General features: G+C 38.4%; 2 protein-coding genes across 5 annotated transcripts; both read right to left on the minus strand.

Annotated features, from left to right (window-relative positions):
* Positions 1-3,552: 3,552 nt before the first annotated feature.
* LOC133725069 (U-box domain-containing protein 52-like) lies at positions 3,553-8,094 on the minus strand. 2 transcript variants are annotated; one of them, XM_062152111.1, is made up of 10 exons: positions 7,441-8,094; positions 6,987-7,099; positions 6,790-6,911; positions 6,490-6,701; positions 6,290-6,344; positions 5,882-6,101; positions 5,658-5,759; positions 5,127-5,552; positions 4,151-4,909; positions 3,553-3,735 (listed from the first exon to the last, which is right to left on the minus strand). In XM_062152111.1, exons 1-10 carry the CDS (start codon positions 7,631-7,633, stop codon positions 3,661-3,663), a joined length of 2,277 nt encoding a protein of 758 aa, XP_062008095.1. In that variant the 5' UTR covers positions 7,634-8,094; the 3' UTR covers positions 3,553-3,660. The 2 variants fall into 2 exon arrangements, with proteins under 2 accessions (XP_062008095.1, XP_062008094.1); XM_062152110.1 differs by having other exon boundaries at positions 3,553-3,741; positions 7,441-8,093.
* Positions 8,095-8,307: 213 nt separating this feature from the next.
* Positions 8,308-18,696, minus strand: LOC133725068 (protein REDUCED CHLOROPLAST COVERAGE 3). Of its 3 annotated transcripts, none has more exons than XM_062152108.1 (24): positions 18,551-18,696; positions 18,225-18,334; positions 18,065-18,123; positions 17,840-17,932; positions 17,636-17,708; positions 16,272-16,553; positions 16,102-16,166; positions 15,269-15,400; positions 14,890-14,931; positions 14,273-14,800; positions 13,810-13,964; positions 13,053-13,554; positions 12,821-12,883; positions 12,639-12,740; positions 12,127-12,420; positions 11,957-12,049; positions 11,770-11,871; positions 11,587-11,691; positions 11,362-11,495; positions 11,058-11,241; positions 10,730-10,861; positions 10,441-10,553; positions 10,273-10,354; positions 8,308-10,117 (listed from the first exon to the last, which is right to left on the minus strand). In XM_062152108.1, exons 2-24 carry the CDS (start codon positions 18,292-18,294, stop codon positions 8,564-8,566), a joined length of 4,959 nt encoding a protein of 1,652 aa, XP_062008092.1. In that variant the 5' UTR covers positions 18,295-18,334; positions 18,551-18,696; the 3' UTR covers positions 8,308-8,563. The 3 variants fall into 3 exon arrangements, with proteins under 3 accessions (XP_062008092.1, XP_062008091.1, XP_062008093.1); XM_062152109.1 differs by lacking the exon at positions 18,551-18,696 and having other exon boundaries at positions 9,399-9,561; positions 9,704-10,117; positions 18,225-18,544; XM_062152107.1 differs by lacking the exon at positions 18,551-18,696 and having other exon boundaries at positions 18,225-18,544.
* Positions 18,697-19,557: the final 861 nt, after the last annotated feature.

A 19,557-nucleotide genomic window follows, 5' to 3' on the forward strand; every position in this document is an offset into this window, starting at 1 on the left:
AAAGAAGAGGAATTTAAAGTACTGAAAGCAGGAACTTTAATATAAAAACTTACTTGTTTGATCGAGGCTTGAAACACGCGCGTGTTGATGCAGGCGTGTATTGAAGCGAGGGTAATGAGGTGAGGCTAGAGGTGGCAGAAGCTAGTGAAGCGAGTCTAAGCGAGGCGAGGCTAACCGGGTGCAGGGCGAGGCTAACCGATGCGGCAAAAGCTTGCAAGGGCAAGTAAGGCTAGCTAGCGGTAGGGGATGTGTGAAGCAGGGGCGCGCAGAGCTGGGCTGTAGGTGCAGCGAGGCTAGCGGGATGAGGCGCAGGGGCGTGCTGTGCTGCAAGGGTAGGTGAGGCTAGCGCGGGCTAGGTGCAGGCGAGGCTAATGGTGATGAATTTTTTCGATTTTTGGGTTTTTAGTTTCAGGGTTAGGGCTCTTGCTGATAACGTGTTTAAGGAAATAAAATGCAAGATAGATTCTAGAGAGAATTGGTGTGTCTATTCATTGATAATAGGAGCCCTATATATAGGGTTTACAAAGTACAATTTCATGGAGTATAAGGATTCCTATTCTAACTTGAATTAGGAATTCTCTCCTATTACAACTATAGAAACTAAACCTAGTTTGATAAGACACACTAAAGTCAACATCTTTCAACAGATATCACTTTTATCGAGTTAGCCATGACGAACTCTTTTGTAATATTACCAAATTTTGCACTAAGGTTATCATTTCTTCTCCAAAAGAAAAAAAAAAGTAACAAACTTACTTTGATCATTAAACAACTTTCAATGACTCAGTATACATCAGCCGGAAAAATTAAGGCTTAATAAAAAATAAATAAGTAAGGATGGACTCATTCAACCTTAATCTAATGCTTTTCTCTCTGTTCTTCGCGAGAGAGTTCTCTCGATGGTGGCTAACTCTGGCTGGCGGTGATCTTGCACCTGCGATCGAGAAGGAGGCCGGGTCTCTTCTCTCTCTTTGGTCTTTTCCTCGAGGGTGACAGCGAGCGCGCTCGCCGCCTCTCCGTGTTTGTTGGTTGCGGCCTCTTTGCTCTGACTGTTGTTGCGGTTGGTGATGGGAGGGTCTTCGATCCATGTCAGATCGTTGGTCCTCAGGTTGGGATGACCGGAGGAGATTTAATTTCTGGGACGGCATGGTCGGCTGCGCCCATATATTTATGGAAGCCAGATGATGATAGCGGTGGCTGGTGGGATCCGGACAGACCGCGTCGAGTGCTGTGGTCCTCTACTTGTGACGGAGGCATTGATGCTGACGGCTAGAATAAGCCTGATGATAGGTATGGTGATGGACGCGGTGGTGACCAAGTTGGTGGTGATGACGGCCGGGACAAGGTTGGCCGCGCTATGGCCCCGAGTTTGGTCCTCGATGGTGGCAGCGGTGTTTGGCCCAAGGTGGAGGATGCCCAAGCTTGGGTTTGTCCTAATTGGGCTGTGTGGGTCGTTACCAAGAAGATGGCGGCTAGGGTTACATTTAAGTAGGCTGCATTGGTCTTAGTGTGGGCTTGGTTAGTATGGGCTCATATACATTTTAAGTTTGTATTTTTTATTTTAGGTTTGGGCTTTCATCCTTTTTTACTAAAGGATGATGGGCTTCTTGTGTTCTTTTTTTGAGTGGAGAAGATCGACAGGAAACAAGTAGTCTCGTAGGTAGTTTATTGATTTCGGGGTTACTTTGTTTCTTGTTTTTGCACTTAATCTAAAAAGGTGAGTGTGCTAGCGGTATGCTAAGTAGTATGCTCGTGTGAGGGGTGTGCTAGGGTTGTGTGCTCTATATAATGGCTTCTACTGACGGCCCTCTGGGCAAGTCATTATTGTATTGCTTGCTGAAATGCTGAATGAGATTGACCTTTTCACCTCAAAAAAATAAATAAAAAAGTAAGTAACACAAAGTAAATCGTACCAACATATGGTAACACAGAGTAAATCGTAACAACGAGTGTTGGCTTGGTCGATCAAAGCTGGTCATGTGGACTCTGGGTGGTGAGTTAGTGTCAACACAAGTGAGTTGTCTAGTTTCAGTGTTCTTCTTGGCTGGATGAGAGGTGAGATGTGAATGCTCCGGCGCTTGTTGTCTTTGCCATTTAGTTATAGTGTTAGTCATTATAGAGTTCCAGTGTGAAGTCTAGTGGTCATTTCTGTGTTTGAGATGTCGCCTAAAACTCGTTGTAAGCAGTTCATTATTAATAAAGTTATTCTTGATAAAAAAAAACATATGGTAAATGCTCTCTCCAAATAGAGCTTTTCTTTGAAGTATATAAATACAAATATACAATTGACATCTCTCTATAAAATTGTAAAAACCCCATTCTCCCACCTTTTTAAGGTGGACACTAAGGGGGGTGTATTGTATTTGGATTTGTGCAGACTTTTTTTAAATGACAGACTTTTTGAAAAGTCCACAGATTCTTTAAAAAGTTGATAGACTATTATGGATTTCTTAAAACCATTGATTTTAGCAACAGACTTTTATTGATTTATGAAAATCTATATACTTTATTATGAATGACTTCTACAGATTTCCTAGAATGTACAAAATATAAAAAAACAAAAACAAAAACAAAAAACAAAAAAAAATAAAACAAATGCAGCCCAAACACAAAACAAAATAATAACTTGTTGTCTCTTCAATGCTTCATTATCTTCTAATAGAAATTTACTTAAATAAATAATTGTTAGTCTGTCTAGCGAGTTTGTTCTCATTCATAATCTCCCAACAACATAAATATACAATATAGATCACTTGATGTTTATGGTTAATTATTCTCATCAATTTTTTTTTCTTGGATTAACATATATTGTAGCAATATTGGTCAATGTCTTGATCTATAATCAATCAATTGAAATTCAATTGTTCAACCTTTTTTTGAACAATAATATAAATTCAAATTAATGAGAATAATTAATTAATAAGATAAAATTTAGTATGGTTCAAGGTCTTAGGGTTAGACCATAATATTTGAGTTTTAGAATTTCATAAATCATTTTTATTGCTATTAGGCTTCGAAGTATCACAATTGAAAAAAAAAAAACAAAAATCACATTCAACAACTATAATGAACATGTTGGGTATCAAAAAAGGTTAATATCATAAAAGATTAGAGAAAAGACAAAAAATTAAGAAAGAGAGATGATGAAGGACAAACTTCTTCGTGCGTAGAGAGAAGAACTTTGAAGACTTTTTTTTTTTTTTTTTTGAAGAGGAAACTTTGATAGACTTTTTGAAATCTTTGGTCTGGAGGCTGGAAAATTATTGGAGTTTGATATGTATAGTTAACACTACAAAGTCCATGATTATCCATGATTTTTTAATTCCATAAGTATGAATGATATTTTGAATACCTCTGTACTTTTATTCATTTTTAAAAGTCCTGATTGAATACCCCTAGATTTTGGTGGAATTCATGAAGTCTTTAAAAATCCTAATTGAATACCTCAAGACTTTCATGGACTATTAAAAGTCTATATTGAATACACCCAGATTTTTAAATTCCATAGATTTCTTTAAAAGTTCCACTAATTCCATATACAATACACCCCCCTAAGTGTATCTACTAATTCTTCAGTCACAAGTTTCTAAGTGTATAGATGGCTCGTCAGACTAATTAGAATTAAGACTGTGACATATCTGAGAATAATCTTCTTCCGTTTTAAGATGATGTGCTTGATTGACTCCTTGAGCTATCATAACCAAATTGTCGTAGATCGGGGTCACTCATCACATCCTGTAACTAAAACCACGAAGAATTTAACAAATATGAAGTTTAAGAAAATATAAAACAGAAAAACACACGCCAAAGAAAAAAAAAATACAGTGAAACTTTCTAACTTCCAAAGTCATATGATACTGAAGAGGGCTCCATGAAAAGTATGGATCCTCCGCTGATATTTTTAGTGTTGATTTTGTGCTTATGTTTAAAACCAATTCATCTAGGCTTCTTTTTAACTACCATCCTAGTATAAATTTTAAATAGTGAACCCTATACCGAAAATAGTTAAGCCCAAAAAATTGATTTTTGGGATATAAGAACATGATCAACACCTCAAAAATCAGTAGAGGTCCTGTTTCTGCAGCAAATGTTGATATATGATCTTCCTTAAATGCATAATATACCGTGTTAGTTAGGTAATGCAACTCACTTGTCCGGTGGAAAATCGGCCTTTTCTTGGAGAGAATACTTCACCGCCACCAAACATCTTAGCATTCATGCTATCTTGGCCAAGCGCTCTCAACCTGTTAAGCTCAGGTAGCACAACCTTCCCAAGATCCGGTCTGTCTTTTCGCCTCATTTCAGCACACTGTAAAGCTAGCCTGGTATAGTTCAAGGCCTCCTCAACTGGCCAGTCTTTAACAGCAGGGTCAAGCATGTCAGCAAAGGTCCCTTTCTCAATAGCCCTCTCAACATGATGTGTCAAACCCATTGGTGGCTTGGCTGTTATGATTTGCAGAAGCATGACTCCAAGTGAGTAGATGTCAGATTTTGTTCCAAGCATGCCGGTTTGCTGATACTCTGGATCGATATAGCAGAATGTTCCTGCTGTTGATGTCATGTAATACTGAGTGACAGAGTCGGCTACTGATGGAGGGACAAGTCTAGCCAAACCTACATCACTAATCTTGCTGACATAGTTATGGTCCAGCAAAATATTTCCGGGTTTAAGGTCACGGTGTACAAGGGGTTCTGGCTTGCTCTGATGGAGGAACAAAAGCCCTGTGGCAATTTCTGCTGCAATTCGGAACCTTAGCTGCCAAGGAATAGCTGGGGTATTACCTTTCCGGAAGAGACGATCTTCTAAGCTACCATTAGCCATGTACTCGTAGACAAGGCAACCGTACTCGGGACATGCTCCAAGAAGGAGGACCATGTTTGGATGCCGTATGCAGCTCAACACATCCACCTGCATAATGATTAAGAGTTTGTCAGATACATCTTTAATAGTATGTTTCTCAATGGATATTGCTTAGATAAATAGAAAGAGTACCAGCCTTGATATTAAGAACAGGTACAATATTTCCCTTTGTTATGTTGTTTATGTGCTAAATAAAGAAACTGTTGTATTTAAGAAGAAAGTTGACGGTTGAAAATAGTGTTTCATCATGTTGGAAGTCACAAACCTCTCGCTTGAACTGTGAATGCCCTTGAGCTGCATCTGGACGTAGAACTTTTATGGCCACAGATGTATGGTCTAGTTCACCTTTATACACAGGCCCATAGCCTCCTTCCCCAATCTTGAGACTACCTGAAAAGCTGTGTGTTGCTGCTTCAATCTCTTCAAGTGTGTACTTCCTGTACCTGACATCAAATGTCATTCCTTCTTGTGCCTTCTTCCTGTCTTCCTCTTCTTTAAGGGCTTTCATTTCTGCACTCTTCCTTTTCAGTGCCTCGAATTCTGCAACCCTTTGAGCTGCTTGTGCTGCTTCGATGGCTGCCATACATTTGGCTTTCTCCTTCTCTGCAGCTGCCATTGCAACTTCCTCGGCTACTTTTGCCTCTTCTAATCTTATTTCTTCTGCCCTTTTCCATTGGTTTACTTCTGTTGCCTGGCGACATGCCAATATAATATTTGCTTGAACTATTGTTCTGTTATCAAAATCCAAAAAAAAATGAAAAACACACAATCTTCATTCAAGTTTACGCATAAATACCATATCTTGTGCTACGAGTGCCTCCTTGCAGGCTGTATTGTACATGTCCCTTGTTTGCTTGAGCTCTAGCATAAGCCTCCTCATCTCCGATTCCACTCCATCCTATTAAGTTCAGCACATATCAAGTATTAATACTGTGAACTATTTCACATAAATATTTTCGCCACAGATGCAAGTCTCGGAGTAATGACATTAATTAATGGTTCATTTAGAAATCATCTTACCATGTTCTGTGATGACCACGATTTGCCACTATCCATTGAGCATGATGTGAAGTCATTGTGGGCAGAGCCCATGTCAATGAACTTGGTTCCAGAGTAAGATGATGTAGAGCTTCTGTTATCAGTGCTTGACCTTCCGTTACTGCTCACAAACGATATATCACTCTCGGGTGATAGCTCATGTGTTTTGTTCATTGAAGCTTTTCCTCTTGAGAATGGTGACCTGTATTAGATATAGGTTAATCCTACCAACTGTGGTCACATCTCTTTCAGCAGGTTATAATCGTTGCACATAAATTAATAGGACTTTAGAACTCTGTAATACATCTTAGTGAAACTCAGCCAGGCAAATACAAGTGCCTGGTTGATACTTCTAATATCTATTCCCAAGTACAAAAAATCAAAGCTTACAGGATTGCATTGTCATTTTGCTGGGTATGGGGCAGATGCTGTTTCTGCTCGGGTCCTGCATTAATCAAAGATACTTGAGTTACTAATGACAAATATTTAACATGCTACTGACTTATGAGGGTGGCAAATAGGTTATGTTATAACAATGCATGGTACTAATATGTATATACTAATATATATATACAGAACTTATGACAAACCTCTAAAGTTCTGGCTGGGTGTGCTTCGTGTATCACTTGAATCCGAAACGTTGCTAGCTTGGTGCTGTATTGGACTACTCGATGGAGCTTTTGGGGGCAATGAGCTGGTAGCGGATCGCACATATGAGATCTTTCCTTTCCCAATAACATAAACAGTGCAACAGTCTGGTGCCCTTTTCGCCACGGTGGTTGAAACGTCTGTAGATATGAATCTGCTGTCAAACAAAAGTTGATACATTTAGGATTGATATGTGCTAATGTGCATGTACAATTGTTTCATTGCTAGGTTTAGATCACGACCTGAACAAGCTGCTTTTTGAAGGAGAACCAAGTACCAAAATCTCAATCCCATTGGCATTGACATAGTTGATGATTCCTCTTGTTATATCTGTATCCTCAACTATGACTTCATTGCATTTTATCTGCAACAAAGAAAATCAAACCATGAGGAGACGAAATTCTGGTGTGAAACTAATTATGTACAGTTTGACACTCACAGCCTTTTTGGTGCAAAAGCAACGGAATGGAAGAAACAACTCTTTTGCTTGAACATCAAGTTGTTTTTTGTACACCTTTGCAACATCCTCAGACATAAAAGTCGTGCCTCTGGCTGCACCATGATATGAGAAGAAGAAAAAATTAAAAAGGAGAAACTAAATATAAAAATATGCAATTGATGAGTACTACACAGACTGGTGAATTTTAAGATCATTATCATTTTTGCCTGTTCAAGTAACACGACATGCGACTGTATGGCCTCATAGGTAGATTATTGTCCTCCCCGGTTTCATGTTAAAGTTGTAGCATCCGCCTCAAAACCAATTGAAAAAGGGTGAAGAAACTATGATCTGATCTATAGAATCAAAAAGTTGAAATCCGGATGTGGGATTCTATTTATTTGATGATCATCCATGCATAAGAGAACTAAAGAGAGGAGGGAGATTGAATTACATTGGTTGGGAACTGCATTTGTAGTCTGTTTAACATGAAGCAATGTGAGAGCTTGGCCTCTGCTGAGAAGATGATCAACAGTCCATTTGATAGCATATTGACTTCCTTTGTCCTTGTCGATGGCCACCGCCACCGCCTCTTCTCTCTTCTGTGCTTTACCTCTGATTCCCATTTCTTCCTCGCGTGAACTCATAGGCTATGTACTATCAATTCCTTATTATTTTCCTTCTTTTGTTTGGGGAATTTTCAAGTATCAAGACCCAGAATGAAGAACAGGATTAATGTGGATGGCAAAGACCTGGCCTTCTTGTTCCTTTTACCTTGGAACCAATTACAACTTCAATAACTGATAACGCCCTCTTGTTTCTGTTGCTCTAGAGATCTCTTGGATTCATTATGGAGGTAGTCAATGTAAGTTGGTTAGTTCGCTTTACGCAAGAGTTTCCATAACCATCTGTATATCTGATCTCTATTTTTAAGCTACCTGACTCCAATGAGCTCATCTCTCTTGTAACCTTTTCTAAAGTTGGCTCAACTTATTACATGCCCTATGACATAGCACAAAATTTAGGAATTTTTTTTTTTTTTTCACTATCTAATTTAGGAGTTGATAACTAAACTCATAATTTGTTGGAGACATTTATTCTAGAAATTTTTGACAGCGAAGCCTAACAAATTTGACCGCACTGATGAAGAAGGCTAATGTTTTACCATTTTCACCTAACTGTATACTGAACAAAAAGACGTCATTCTCTCTTCATATGACAATTATCAGGAGGAAATAACATTCTGAAAACTTAACTAAACTAAACTGAAAAAACGATGATATTAATACTTCACTAAGAGATTATTAGGAACTTCTTAATATAGCGATTACCACTATACCTGGTGGAGAGAACAACTTTTATTCATCGAAACCACTAAAAAATAGGATACAAAAATAAGTATGATGAAAACTTATTGTGATACAAAAATTAATTGATTTTCATAGAAGGAAAAAAAAAAAAAAAAAAAAAAAAAAATCTTTGTAGACTATAACGTGTTATGTGAGAGATTTGAGGTTGAAAGAAGGGAAAATCCGTGGTACCCTGATTCCTGTGAGGTATATGATCTCTTGTATGTTTCAATGAACAGAAGCCGAGATGGATTGCTGATTGTACAACTCACTTCTGAACTGCTGCCGGCTTCTTCTCCTCTTTGTCACAACTGTAAATCCTTCACTATCACCAACTTCATTTGTATCTACATCCGTTGTTTTTGATTGATCACAGTCACTGGATTGAGAAACTAAGTCCTTTCCTTCATTTCCATAATGAATCTTTATAATTGCACTGTCCTTCTCTACGGCATCTAAATGATTTTCCTGCTTACTTTCACTTTCAGAATCCTTGTTGTGCTGGACAGATTTTACTATGAAGCTCAGCAATATCTGCCTTGCAAGCTCTGACTTCTCAGACTCAGAGATGCTCTTTCTCTCAGCTTTACCATTCGATTTTTCATCCGTCTCTTCAGCCCTATTCATTTCAAATGAAGAATTTGCTTCAGTTGGAAATTCTGCATATTCATTCATGTAATCTGCTTGCAAAGTTCTCCCAGGAACAAACTCTGGAGCATGTGGATTCATGATTCTTGGAGGTCCTGATCCACTTCTTTCTGAAAGGGGTCTTCGAAATTTTTGAACACCTTGCCTCAAGCGAAAAGAATAATTGGTTTTATAATACAAAGGTGACCGAGGACCACAAGGAACTCTAGCAGCTACTGGGGGGAGCGCAGGCGCAGAAAGCATTGCTTGGCTGGCTCTCACGTCATATACACTTGTAACAGCAACTGGATTTAGAGGGTGAGTCATGGTGAGTGGTCTTGGATTGAATGGTTCTGCTGCAGCTGACAGCTTACTTCCATTTTTCTCTGCAGACCTTTCTTCCACAGTTTCAGGGCCTGTTTCTTCCAACTGGGTTGAACTTGCATGTGTTCCTTCGTTCTCATCATTTGGAATGAGTTCAACTACACCTATGCTTTCTTCAGTTTTCAATGTCTCAGGTGGAGGGTTACACTCCTTTGTTTCAGATTCTTCCACATTCAGGTCGTCAACTTTATCCAGCAATGACTTTAGAACAGTACCTGGAGGTGCCAAAGCTACTTGTTTGTAAGATACAGATTTTGAAGTCAAGTTCGTAAGAGTGGCTGGAGTAGAGAAGACTTTAGAAACAGTAGTTTTGGACTGAAGTCTAACTGAATCCTCTCCAGTACTCACAGTACGAACCTTTGATTGCTTTGATGAAGATGAATCATTTAGAAAGCTCTTCACAGCTGCAGTCTGTGATGAGGATTTGACTTCCCTCGAGTATTTGCTTTCTCTAAAGTGTGAAGATTCACTGTCTGGCCTCCTTCTACTGAACCTCCGCCCAGTAGTGGTATTCCCAGACCTCCCCTTTGAATTGGCTTCTTGCCATCCTTCATCTGAAGTTGTTTCTTCGGCAGTTACACTTGCAACTGACAAACCATTTCTAGAGACATCATCTTTTTCCTCCAGTCCCTGATGAACCCATCTTTCCTCAACTACTTCAGTATTATCATCTATCAAAATCATAGGGTTTTCAAGGCCATCACTTGGCAAGTCATCATCAGCTATTACATCTTGATGTGCCTCATAGATGGTATCACTCGACTGATAAACCTGCGAATATAAGCATGTAACATGTGATATACAGATTGGATATACCGTAATATCACACTCTCGTACCAGATCTGGCCTAATGTTTAAAGCCCTAATAGTAGGATCAACTAAGAATGCAATCTGTAACAAGAACATATAAGGAATAACATATCCACCTTTGCACGTCGCTGCTTCCTATGTGCATCATTTACTTTTGAATCTTGATCAGGGCTAATGTAATCAAGGAGATCTGACACACTGCATTGGAGCATGGAAGGGTTTAGTCCCCATACGTATAATTAACGAAGTTGGAATCAAGTAATTTGGGAATACCATATTAATACCTAAGGTGACCTTTGCTTGCAATCAAGGCATCAGGCTTTGGAGATCCATTTCGTGCTGCTTCTTGCTGCTCTAGAGATTTAGATTCAAAATATTCAAGCCATGCTGCTGCATCCTGCTCAGGAATATACAAGTCATTAAACATGTTAACGGGCAACTTCAACTATGTGTTTAAGATAAGCCACGGCCACATCAGTTTCTTTTAATAACAGAGAGGACCAGTAACACAGAATTATCACATGAATCCATTCATCCAACTAATATAGAGAATAGTAAAGATTGTGTGGTTACCTGAGTACGAAGATCCTCAGGTCCAAGTTTGTCTTGAAGTATCTTAAGTGTTGTTTGCTCATGTTGCACACTTAGAGAATATGCTTCCATCAATGAAAGAGCTATGGCTATGGCATGATAGCTTGCAGCAGTCTAAAAGGTTAAATAACCATATAAAAGATTGAGGTTAGAAATTAAGAAATATATGAGGTTTGCAGAAAAAGGTGGGACATACATGCAGTCATGCATCCACAGAAGCACACCCAAACACAGATGAATATATATTATATATATATATAGAGAGAGAGGGGGAGGAAGGGGGAGGGGGTGGGAAGGAATGTAGTGACACCTGTATGTGATCTGCTCCTAATAGTCTCTGGTTACACTTCAAAGCCTCATGTAGGTATCTGAGAGCAACATGGACATTTCCCATGCCCTCCTCCATCATAGCCACATTTATGTATGTCGCAGCTGTGTTAGGGTGAGATAGTCCACATGTAAAATGAAGAAGAAACAACGCACGATTTACATACCTACACAAAACCACAAAGTTAAATCACTACCATAAAGGAAGAAGTTAAACAAAGGTGTTACAGGAATTATGTACCAAATACACATACAAATGACAGTAAAATTAAGAAGCAATGACTTACTTCAAAGCCAATTCAATGTATTGAAGACGGTAGTAAAAAACGGAAAGATCCCCATAGCTTTTCATGGTATCTGGATGGTCCAGCCCAAGTTCCCTTTCATTAATAGCTAAAGCCTTCTGCTGATAAATGGTTGCCTAACCAATGAAACCAAAGTAAAAGATTTAGTCTATAGAACAGCAGCACAAAAACAGAAATGCAATCCACCATTGTTAAAAGAAAGCATACCTGATTAAAGTCACCCGTGTGGTAAAGGACTACTGCTAAAAGGCTATAAGCACTTGCAGTAACTCGATGATAGGGGCCACAGACAGCTATCATCTTTGCTAGTGCCTTTAAATTCAAGAGGAAAGATCAGTATCAGGATTCAAGACATAATTGACATCATTTTCCATTAATATGAAGTGGTACCTTTGTTCCGAAATGTACAGCATCCTCTAACTTTCCTTTATCAAGAGCAATTTTAGATGACTCCAACAAATTTCGTCCATCAGCTGAAGAACATGCTACATGCTGTAAAAGAAGATAAAATATGTAAGAGATTTGGAATCCACTAAATCTGAGTCAATCAGACAGAGATTAATAAACAGAATAACACCTTACACACTGGAACCATGCTAATAATGTCGTATATGCTGAAAGGATTATGGCATTCCATGTCATAATCTCTTGGGGCCAACTCCAGCCCAACCTGGAAAAAGAAAGTGTAAAAACCATGACTCTGCTTTGATACTATATCAGCACTGGTACCAGTCATATTTAAAATACCTTATGGCAAAGTCCTCGGAGAATTGATAACTTCCTCAAGTGCTGAAATTCATCTTTCAGTGCCCAACCAAATTTTCGGGCCAGGAATATTCGTAGCCATTGCAATTTGCGTACATCATCATCCATCGCAGAGCCTCCAAGTAGAAAATTTAGGGTTGCAGCTATTGCCGCAGACAAGTCAGTTATTTTGCCAACAGAAGCAATGACTGCTTCAAGCACATGCTTGAAAGCTCGAGTAATCATCTCATGAATACAAAGAGACTGTATATGAGGAAGTTTCTCCGACAGTTCAACCTGATTTAGTAAGCATAATATTAGGACCAGAACTGAAAAAAAAAAAAAATTACAGGCTTCAAGTACAGGCAGCTAAAATTACAAGAGGCCAGAGACATGTAAAACAGAATAAATTTCATTAAGCAGCCCATAAAGAATATTGAAAAAAAATTTAATTAAGATGTTATAGGTGGCAGGAAGGTCCCACAGGAAGAGAGAGAGAGAGAGAGGGTCCTCACCACTCGACCCAAAGAGCGCATTTTCAGCCCCCTTAAATGCATGAAATCTGTCAGCGTACGGCCATCAACTGGAGAGAGTTCAAGTGATCCAAAGTCTGTTACCTAGTAATGTAAAAGATTTAGATCATAAACCATAACAGAGACAATTGTAAGAGGACAACTGAAATTAAACAGAAGGGTACCAGCTTTGGCAAGGCAACTTCATCATAATATTTGTGTGCCATCTTGATAAGCTCATCTGCTGACTGTCACAGTGTTACAGCAAGCAAGCTTACACTGTTAGCTCTCAAAGACACAAAAAGTGTGCTACATTTTGGTAAAACAAGGTAGCAACTTTGATTTTCAGTAAATGACACATCATTAGTAACAATACAGATTCAAACAGTGATAATTATTTGAAGATAGTCTCATAACCTTTAGATGAAGACCAGTTCCAGTTTCTTTCAGGCGCAAATAGGCTTCTTCTGAAATTAAAGTCTTCAATTCTGCCTCATTGCTGATCTCATGACTCTCGCCATTGTTTACCTCTAATTTATCTGATCCCCCATTTAGACTCAAAGAATTAGCATCAATGTCTTCCTCATCATATGTTCCAGCTTCAGTACTTGTTTTCTTTTCCCTCTTCTTCAAAAATTTAAATTGCTTCCCTAGACCTTTAACAACTGGTTCAGCCGCCTCAATATCATCCTCGGGACTATCAGAATTGTTTACTGGTGTTTCCTGCTTTTGTAGATGTTGCAACCAGCAAGAACCAAGTTCCCATCTGATAGACCTCTCAGAATTGGCAGGCTCATCCTCTAACTTCGTCAAGCTCTCTTTTAATACTCTTTGAACCAGACACCTAGAAGTTTCTAAACCATCTGAATTAGAGTGATCCACTGATTCAGTGTTGAACTTTTGAAGCAGAACCCTCAGGCTGTAAACAAAAAAAGAAAAAAGACAAAAAGTACATTCAATCAATGTACAGACATAATCTGCATGAAGTAGTGTAGCAAATAGTGAGGGATGAAGAACGTTCAACCATGTTAGAGATGGAACTACGGTTCTTCATATTGGCTTATTAAAGTAAAATTGGATGACAGCTGAGAATATGACAAAATCCCCCTTCAAGTTAATAAAGTGGCTAATCATATCCACCATCAACAGAATAAAATAAAAACACGTTTCAAACCTGTTCACATTAAGAGAATTGGCTCCTCCATCTGGTTGATCTTCAATGTCAATATCTTTAGCCTCACAGCTTCCCTTCTTTATTTTACCAACAACTTTAACTGTTGCAATGTATCCACAGTGCCTTACATTGACCACACCCAAGGAGGGTGTATCCTGCAAAATTAGTATTTTGTCTCATTTCTTCATGCTAGCACTGTGATAGTAGAAACATATGGTCCTCAAAGGACAGAAGAAATAACAAAGATCTTTGCGTAGGTGCTGGTCACCACTTACTGTTACACCTTGATTTTTATTTTCCTTTTTAAAACATAAAATTGGTAAATGCCCTATACCAGATCAGTAATGAGAAGCAACCTAATGCAATGGAAGAAGTAACTTCGTATAATGGTCAGAGGAGCTGCATTCCCTATTCACTGAGTAGGCAGAAATGCATCATATGAGCATGATATAAATATACTTACATGAACAACCACACTCTCATCAGAAGTTAAACCCTTGAGTAAACACCTCTGAGCAACTTCCCGGGTACTGCATGGATGATCGCCACTAACTATTACTTCGGACTTTGACAATGGATCTGTTATATCACGTTTTACAACAATGGACAAGTCTCCAACACGCTCCTCATAAAGAACAGAGCCCGAAGAACAATTGGTTGTCTCCTTTCCATTCACAGTAGAATCTATTATACCACGTATTGCAGCAGCAGCTTTAAAGACCGATACATCAATGAATTTACTATGAAGCAAAAATGCTTTTCGGTCTCGAACAACCCTCTCCTCCTCAGTTTTGCAAGGCAGGCAAGCCAAAATTGCAAAGTCAGTAGCCCATGGTCGACGATCATATTCACCATTTCTTCCCTGGCCTCCACCATTTCCTCCCCAATTTTCATCTTCAGTCGGCAGGGATGGAAAATTTGATGGAGACTCGGCAACAGATGGAGGAACAAGCCATGTGTTTGCTCGAAAACCATATGGAAGGTCACCAAACTTTTAAAAAACAAAAAATACATTAGAGGAAAAGCTTAAACACTACTCATTTCAAAATAAATTACATTGACATCAAAGTCATTCCTCACCTTGTTATGCTCTACAAAAGCTTTCATCAAGGATTCATATGCCTGCAATAACCAGACGATAAATTTCAGGTAATAGACCAAATCATGCATAAATGCTGATGGAGTAATTTAAAAGGTCCTTCAAGAATCAAACAATTTTCCAGCAAATAATTTTGGCATAAGAAAATTTTAAGAAATACAAGAATAAAGTGCAAATAGGGAGGCATCATACTCTTGCTTTTAACTATATATTTGTGTGAAAAAGGTTAAGCCAAATCCAAATTTATTAGGGTTAAAACATGCAAGGCATGTTGCTTGCATTTACAAAAAATTTTCACTCTTTGTTTCTGGCTGATGCTACTTCATCTAGATGAAGGTATAATTGAGTGTTAGTTCTCACATTAGCAAAAGCTCTACTGAGCTGTTGCAGAAGATCCACCAATGAGTGGCTTTGTAAAAACTGCTTTCCCACTGTGTAGAACCCTTTTACTGATGCAACCACTTGTACTTGCTTCCCATTGCAAATCTTAATCTGCATGTATTCATGTTGTTGTCACAATAGGAGCAAAGCATCATCAATATAGAACAGAAAACACCACATAAGGAAAACAACACACAACCACCCGCACACAAGGCGACAAGGACACCATGTGAACCATATCAAAGTTGAAAATAACCCAACTACAAAATGGCCTAACTGGAAAATGACCCAAAGAAAACAACAACTAAAATACAACCACTCAAATTGTAACCAAAAAAAAAATACAACCACTCAAAACCTTCCCTTTTTTTCAATTTTCACGTGGAAAATACCAAACATGTCCCAGATATTTAAAAAAATAAATTACCCAATTTCCTGAACCACCCATTACTCTCCTAACAATACGCAATTTGTTTCCCAACAAACTGTCTCCATTTTCTGAAATTTTCTTGTTACGTTTATAGTTCAGTACAACATGATACTTGCTCCATCACTCCATGTAACACATGGTGTACAATTTCAAAATCTTTGCCCACGCTTCACTTTCCTACTTAGTTATTGTAATTTAGTGCCCTCAAAAGCATATAATATACACAATGTGACATGCATTGTACCCTAAAGTCTAGGCATTCTGATCTACGATTTCTTTTTTCTTTGTTGGGTGCACAATATCAACGTGCATATGATTTTATTTTATTTATAGGCCCGTGACAACCGTGCAAATTGGTACCAACAATATATAAAACAATCACCTGCATGTGAAAATAGTCACCGTCGCGCCTCTCCTGTGCGTCGTCCACGTCACACCTCCGTAAATCTACACAAAAGTAAAAAAGTAAAAAACCATTTTTGAGGAACGAAACAGAGCAGTAAGAAAATGGGTTAATCAGAGAAAGAAGAGAGAGAGAGAGTTGGGACTGACGGAGAATGGGAGGGGCGAGGTGTGAGAAAGAGAAGAAGTCGTAGAAGTCGGAGAGCTTCGGGGTCGGGTGAATGGCGACCATCCCGAGGCTCTCTGAGATAGCCGAAACGGACGGTGAGGATGGGCCGGAGTTCTTGTTGACGGGTTTGGTGCCGCTCTTCTTGGACTTGGAGTCCGGGGCGGCAGCGGACCGTTTGGGCTTGGCGAATCGGGTCGTGCAGGCCACCAGGTCCAGCAGACGCCGCACGTGGGCAACAGCTTCGGCTTCATCGCTATAGTCCTCTGCAAAATAGTAAAATAAATGGTTACATCTATTACTTACTTTTCTGGTAAATAATGAATATACGTTCAGTGTAGCATTTTTTTTTTTTTTTTTTTTTTTTGCTAATAAAGTATAAATGGTCTAACAAATAAAGCTCGAGTGGTGAGCAAGAATGGAGAGTGGAGAGTAGACACAAATTATTAGGTTAAGGTTTGATCCGAGAAGAGATAGGTTGCAGCATCAATTTCAGGTTTGATTTTTTTTTTTTTAGTTAAAATTTACGTACAAGTATTTGTCAAATGTTACAGATCGAGCAATCGTATGTATTTGTTCAATAAACAATATATCTATTTACAATATTGATTGACGTCTAAAATTTCGATTATTTCTCTTTGAGAAAAAAAAAATTTTAAAAAGTGAAAAACCATTTTCTGAATATAGGTTGAAAGTCAAAGTTTTGTCCCATCAATGGAGTAAAATAATTTCATTTTCGATGACATGGAGTAAAATAATTGAAAACATGCAAAATATGCTGTCACAAATTGTTGTTTAAAGAGTGTAAAAAAAAAAAAAAAAAAGGCTCTGCCTGTCACACAGAAGCTAGCTAGAAAAATTTTGAGCCAATAAACAAGGACATCTCAATTTTCCAAAAAAAAACCAACAACAACAACAAGGATGTCTCTTTCTCATATCAATCATATAGCATTATTTTAGTTGTTTAAAGGGTTTAAAAAAAAAAAAAGTAATAGGCTGTCACAGAAGCTACTCAAGCTAGAAAACCTTTGAGCCAAAAAACAAGGATGTTTCCATTTTCAAAAAAATAAAAAATAATAAAAAATAAACAACAACAATAATAAGGATGTCTCTTTCTCATATCAATCATAATACATATAGCATTATTTTAGTTGTGAATATCATGCTAAACTAACCCATACACTGTCTTTAGATGACAATTAATTAATAGTTTCACAGACATTTACATATCTAACCTAAACTAAAACTAGGCATTCTTTAAAGTTTAAACTACTGGAAAAGGGCACCAAGATGGGTGGTTAGATGTCAGTGGTTGGTGCTGAATGACCAGTAAGAGAATTTAACCTACCTTCAACCATTTTCAGAAGACAGGGTTTCAGACTAACCACCTCCACCCTTTCATTCAGTCTCTTCCCTTTCACCTGGAAAATGCCAAAACAAGAAAGAAAAACCCATTATTATCCCCAGCAGACTGATTAGGAAAACCCAGAAAAGTTCTGGCCGGGAAAAAATGAATTATTGGTAATCTGATTAAAATAAATTAAAGTCTTACTTCATGAGACAAGGAATAGTTTGTAAGATGACATGTCTCTACATTCACAGCTAGTAGTCTTTTAACATCTAGTATCTTGTCAGTGGAGATACCCTTCATATCATTAATCAAATTCATTAGTATAACAACTTGTTAGATAAAAAAAGTTGAGCACCTTATGAATAACTGTTTAATTATAGAACAGTTTGGACAGAAACAATTATAAATGGAAGACAAGTTGAGTACCTTAAGAATAACTTGTGTGTCATATGGAGTAATGACAGTGATGTCAAGAACACTAGGAACTGCAAAAGTATCAAAAATGGAAGTACAATTTCATAAGCATGCAAGAGTTTGAGTGGGGAAATTATAGAAAGGGATTGGAACTCAAGGAAGGAAATCTAACCCTTATCTTCCTTCTTCTTCTTGTCAGACTTGGCCTTGTTGTTTTTGCCTCTGCCTGATTTTGGGGCCATTGGGGGAAATGGATTGGTTCTCTTGCTGCTTCAACAAAATCTGTATGAATTTGGAAACAGTCTGAGAAACCCAATTGAGGAAAAACCAAAACTATGGGTAAAACTGCTGCCAAAGTTGGACAGAATCAATGAAACCATGCAGGAACAGTATGGAGGAGAATGAACAGAGAAGAAGGGTGTGCAGAGTTTCAGAGTGAGTGAAGTAAACAAAAATTTGGTAAAAGGTATTTTCAATAAAAGATAGGATAGGGCTTACCCTCTTTTAGATTTGGGAAGAATTGTAGCCTCTCCTTGTGGCTAAATAACTTGATATTATTGATTTCACACTCTCTCTCACTAACTCTCTCTCTCTCTCTCTCTGTGAGAGAGATGAATGCCAAAATGACATAGGCTTATAAGAGAGTAGAGTCAGGGGAGGCCCATGCATTGGAACAGAAACAGGAACTGGGTGAGCTTGAGAGTGACCGCTGAGTTGATGACGCGTGGCAGGGGACGGTCGCCCGTGGCCGTTCGTTTTTGTTCTATCACGTGTTGGCACCTTAGTTTTTCCCACCAGTAAGGAGAAAAATTATGATTGTTGATTTGGAGCTATGAGAAAGACTCAGAGAATCTCTTGGTACGTTCATTATTGGAATCCAGATTTTGTCACATTTTTCATGGTTATTAGTGCTTGTAATTTAGTCATAAGCTACAGAAGAAGACGGGAGAGAAAAATTTTGGGAATTCAAGTCCATAGAGTTACAAAAGTGCTATTGGAGAAAGGGAATGTTGTTAGAATTAGGTTAGAAACCGAACCCCTCCAATATAATACAAAGAAAAATTGGATTTTTTTTGGGTATGATTATCACCTTATTAGGAAAAACGATTAACAATATTGGGCTTTTAAGACTCCTCGTTGGAGTGTATTAGAAAAAAAAAAAAAAAAAAAGTCTCTTAATCTCTCTCTCTCTCGCTCTCCATGACTGGTACGGTTTCCTTGTCTTCGTTTTTGGGCACTTGAGTTTGTTACCAACGGTACATTAGAGTTTGTTTCACGTGAAGGTGGGATTTGTTGTTGGTCATACGTGATACGTGGGGTGTGCAAATTTGCCCCTTTCCCTGTGTTCGATGATTGGGAGGTAGGTTTTGGCTCTTCAGCGGTTTGACGTGCTCGGCGGTGGATAGGCTTCTCTGTTCCCTCTCGAGTTGTTAGGTCGCTGATGGTATCTAGAGGAAGTGATTTTCGTGCATGCCCTGGTGCATGTGTTGAGCAATGGAGCCAGG

The sequence above is a fragment of the Rosa rugosa genome, chromosome 1 (assembly GCF_958449725.1).
Source record: "Rosa rugosa chromosome 1, drRosRugo1.1, whole genome shotgun sequence".
Classification (NCBI taxonomy): Eukaryota; Viridiplantae; Streptophyta; class Magnoliopsida; order Rosales; family Rosaceae; genus Rosa; species Rosa rugosa.

Excerpts from the sequence above, each read along its gene's own strand:
- LOC133725069 (XM_062152110.1), bottom strand. The coding sequence starts at position 7,633 with ATGAGTTCACGCGAGGAAGAAATGGGAATCAGAGGTAAAGCACAGAAG. Across the intron at positions 6,102-6,289 it reads CAAAATGACAATGCAATCCT|GTCACCATTCTCAAGAGGAA; the intron begins GTAAGCTTTGAT and ends TATCTAATACAG. Across the intron at positions 5,760-5,881 it reads CGTGGTCATCACAGAACATG|GATGGAGTGGAATCGGAGAT; the intron begins GTAAGATGATTT and ends TGAACTTAATAG.
- LOC133725068 (XM_062152108.1), bottom strand. The coding sequence starts at position 18,294 with ATGGCCCCAAAATCAGGCAGAGGCAAAAACAACAAGGCCAAGTCTGAC. Across the intron at positions 11,872-11,956 it reads GCATGGTTCCAGTGTGTAAG|CATGTAGCATGTTCTTCAGC; the intron begins GTGTTATTCTGT and ends CTTCTTTTACAG. Across the intron at positions 11,496-11,586 it reads ACACGGGTGACTTTAATCAG|GCAACCATTTATCAGCAGAA; the intron begins GTATGCTTTCTT and ends TTCATTGGTTAG.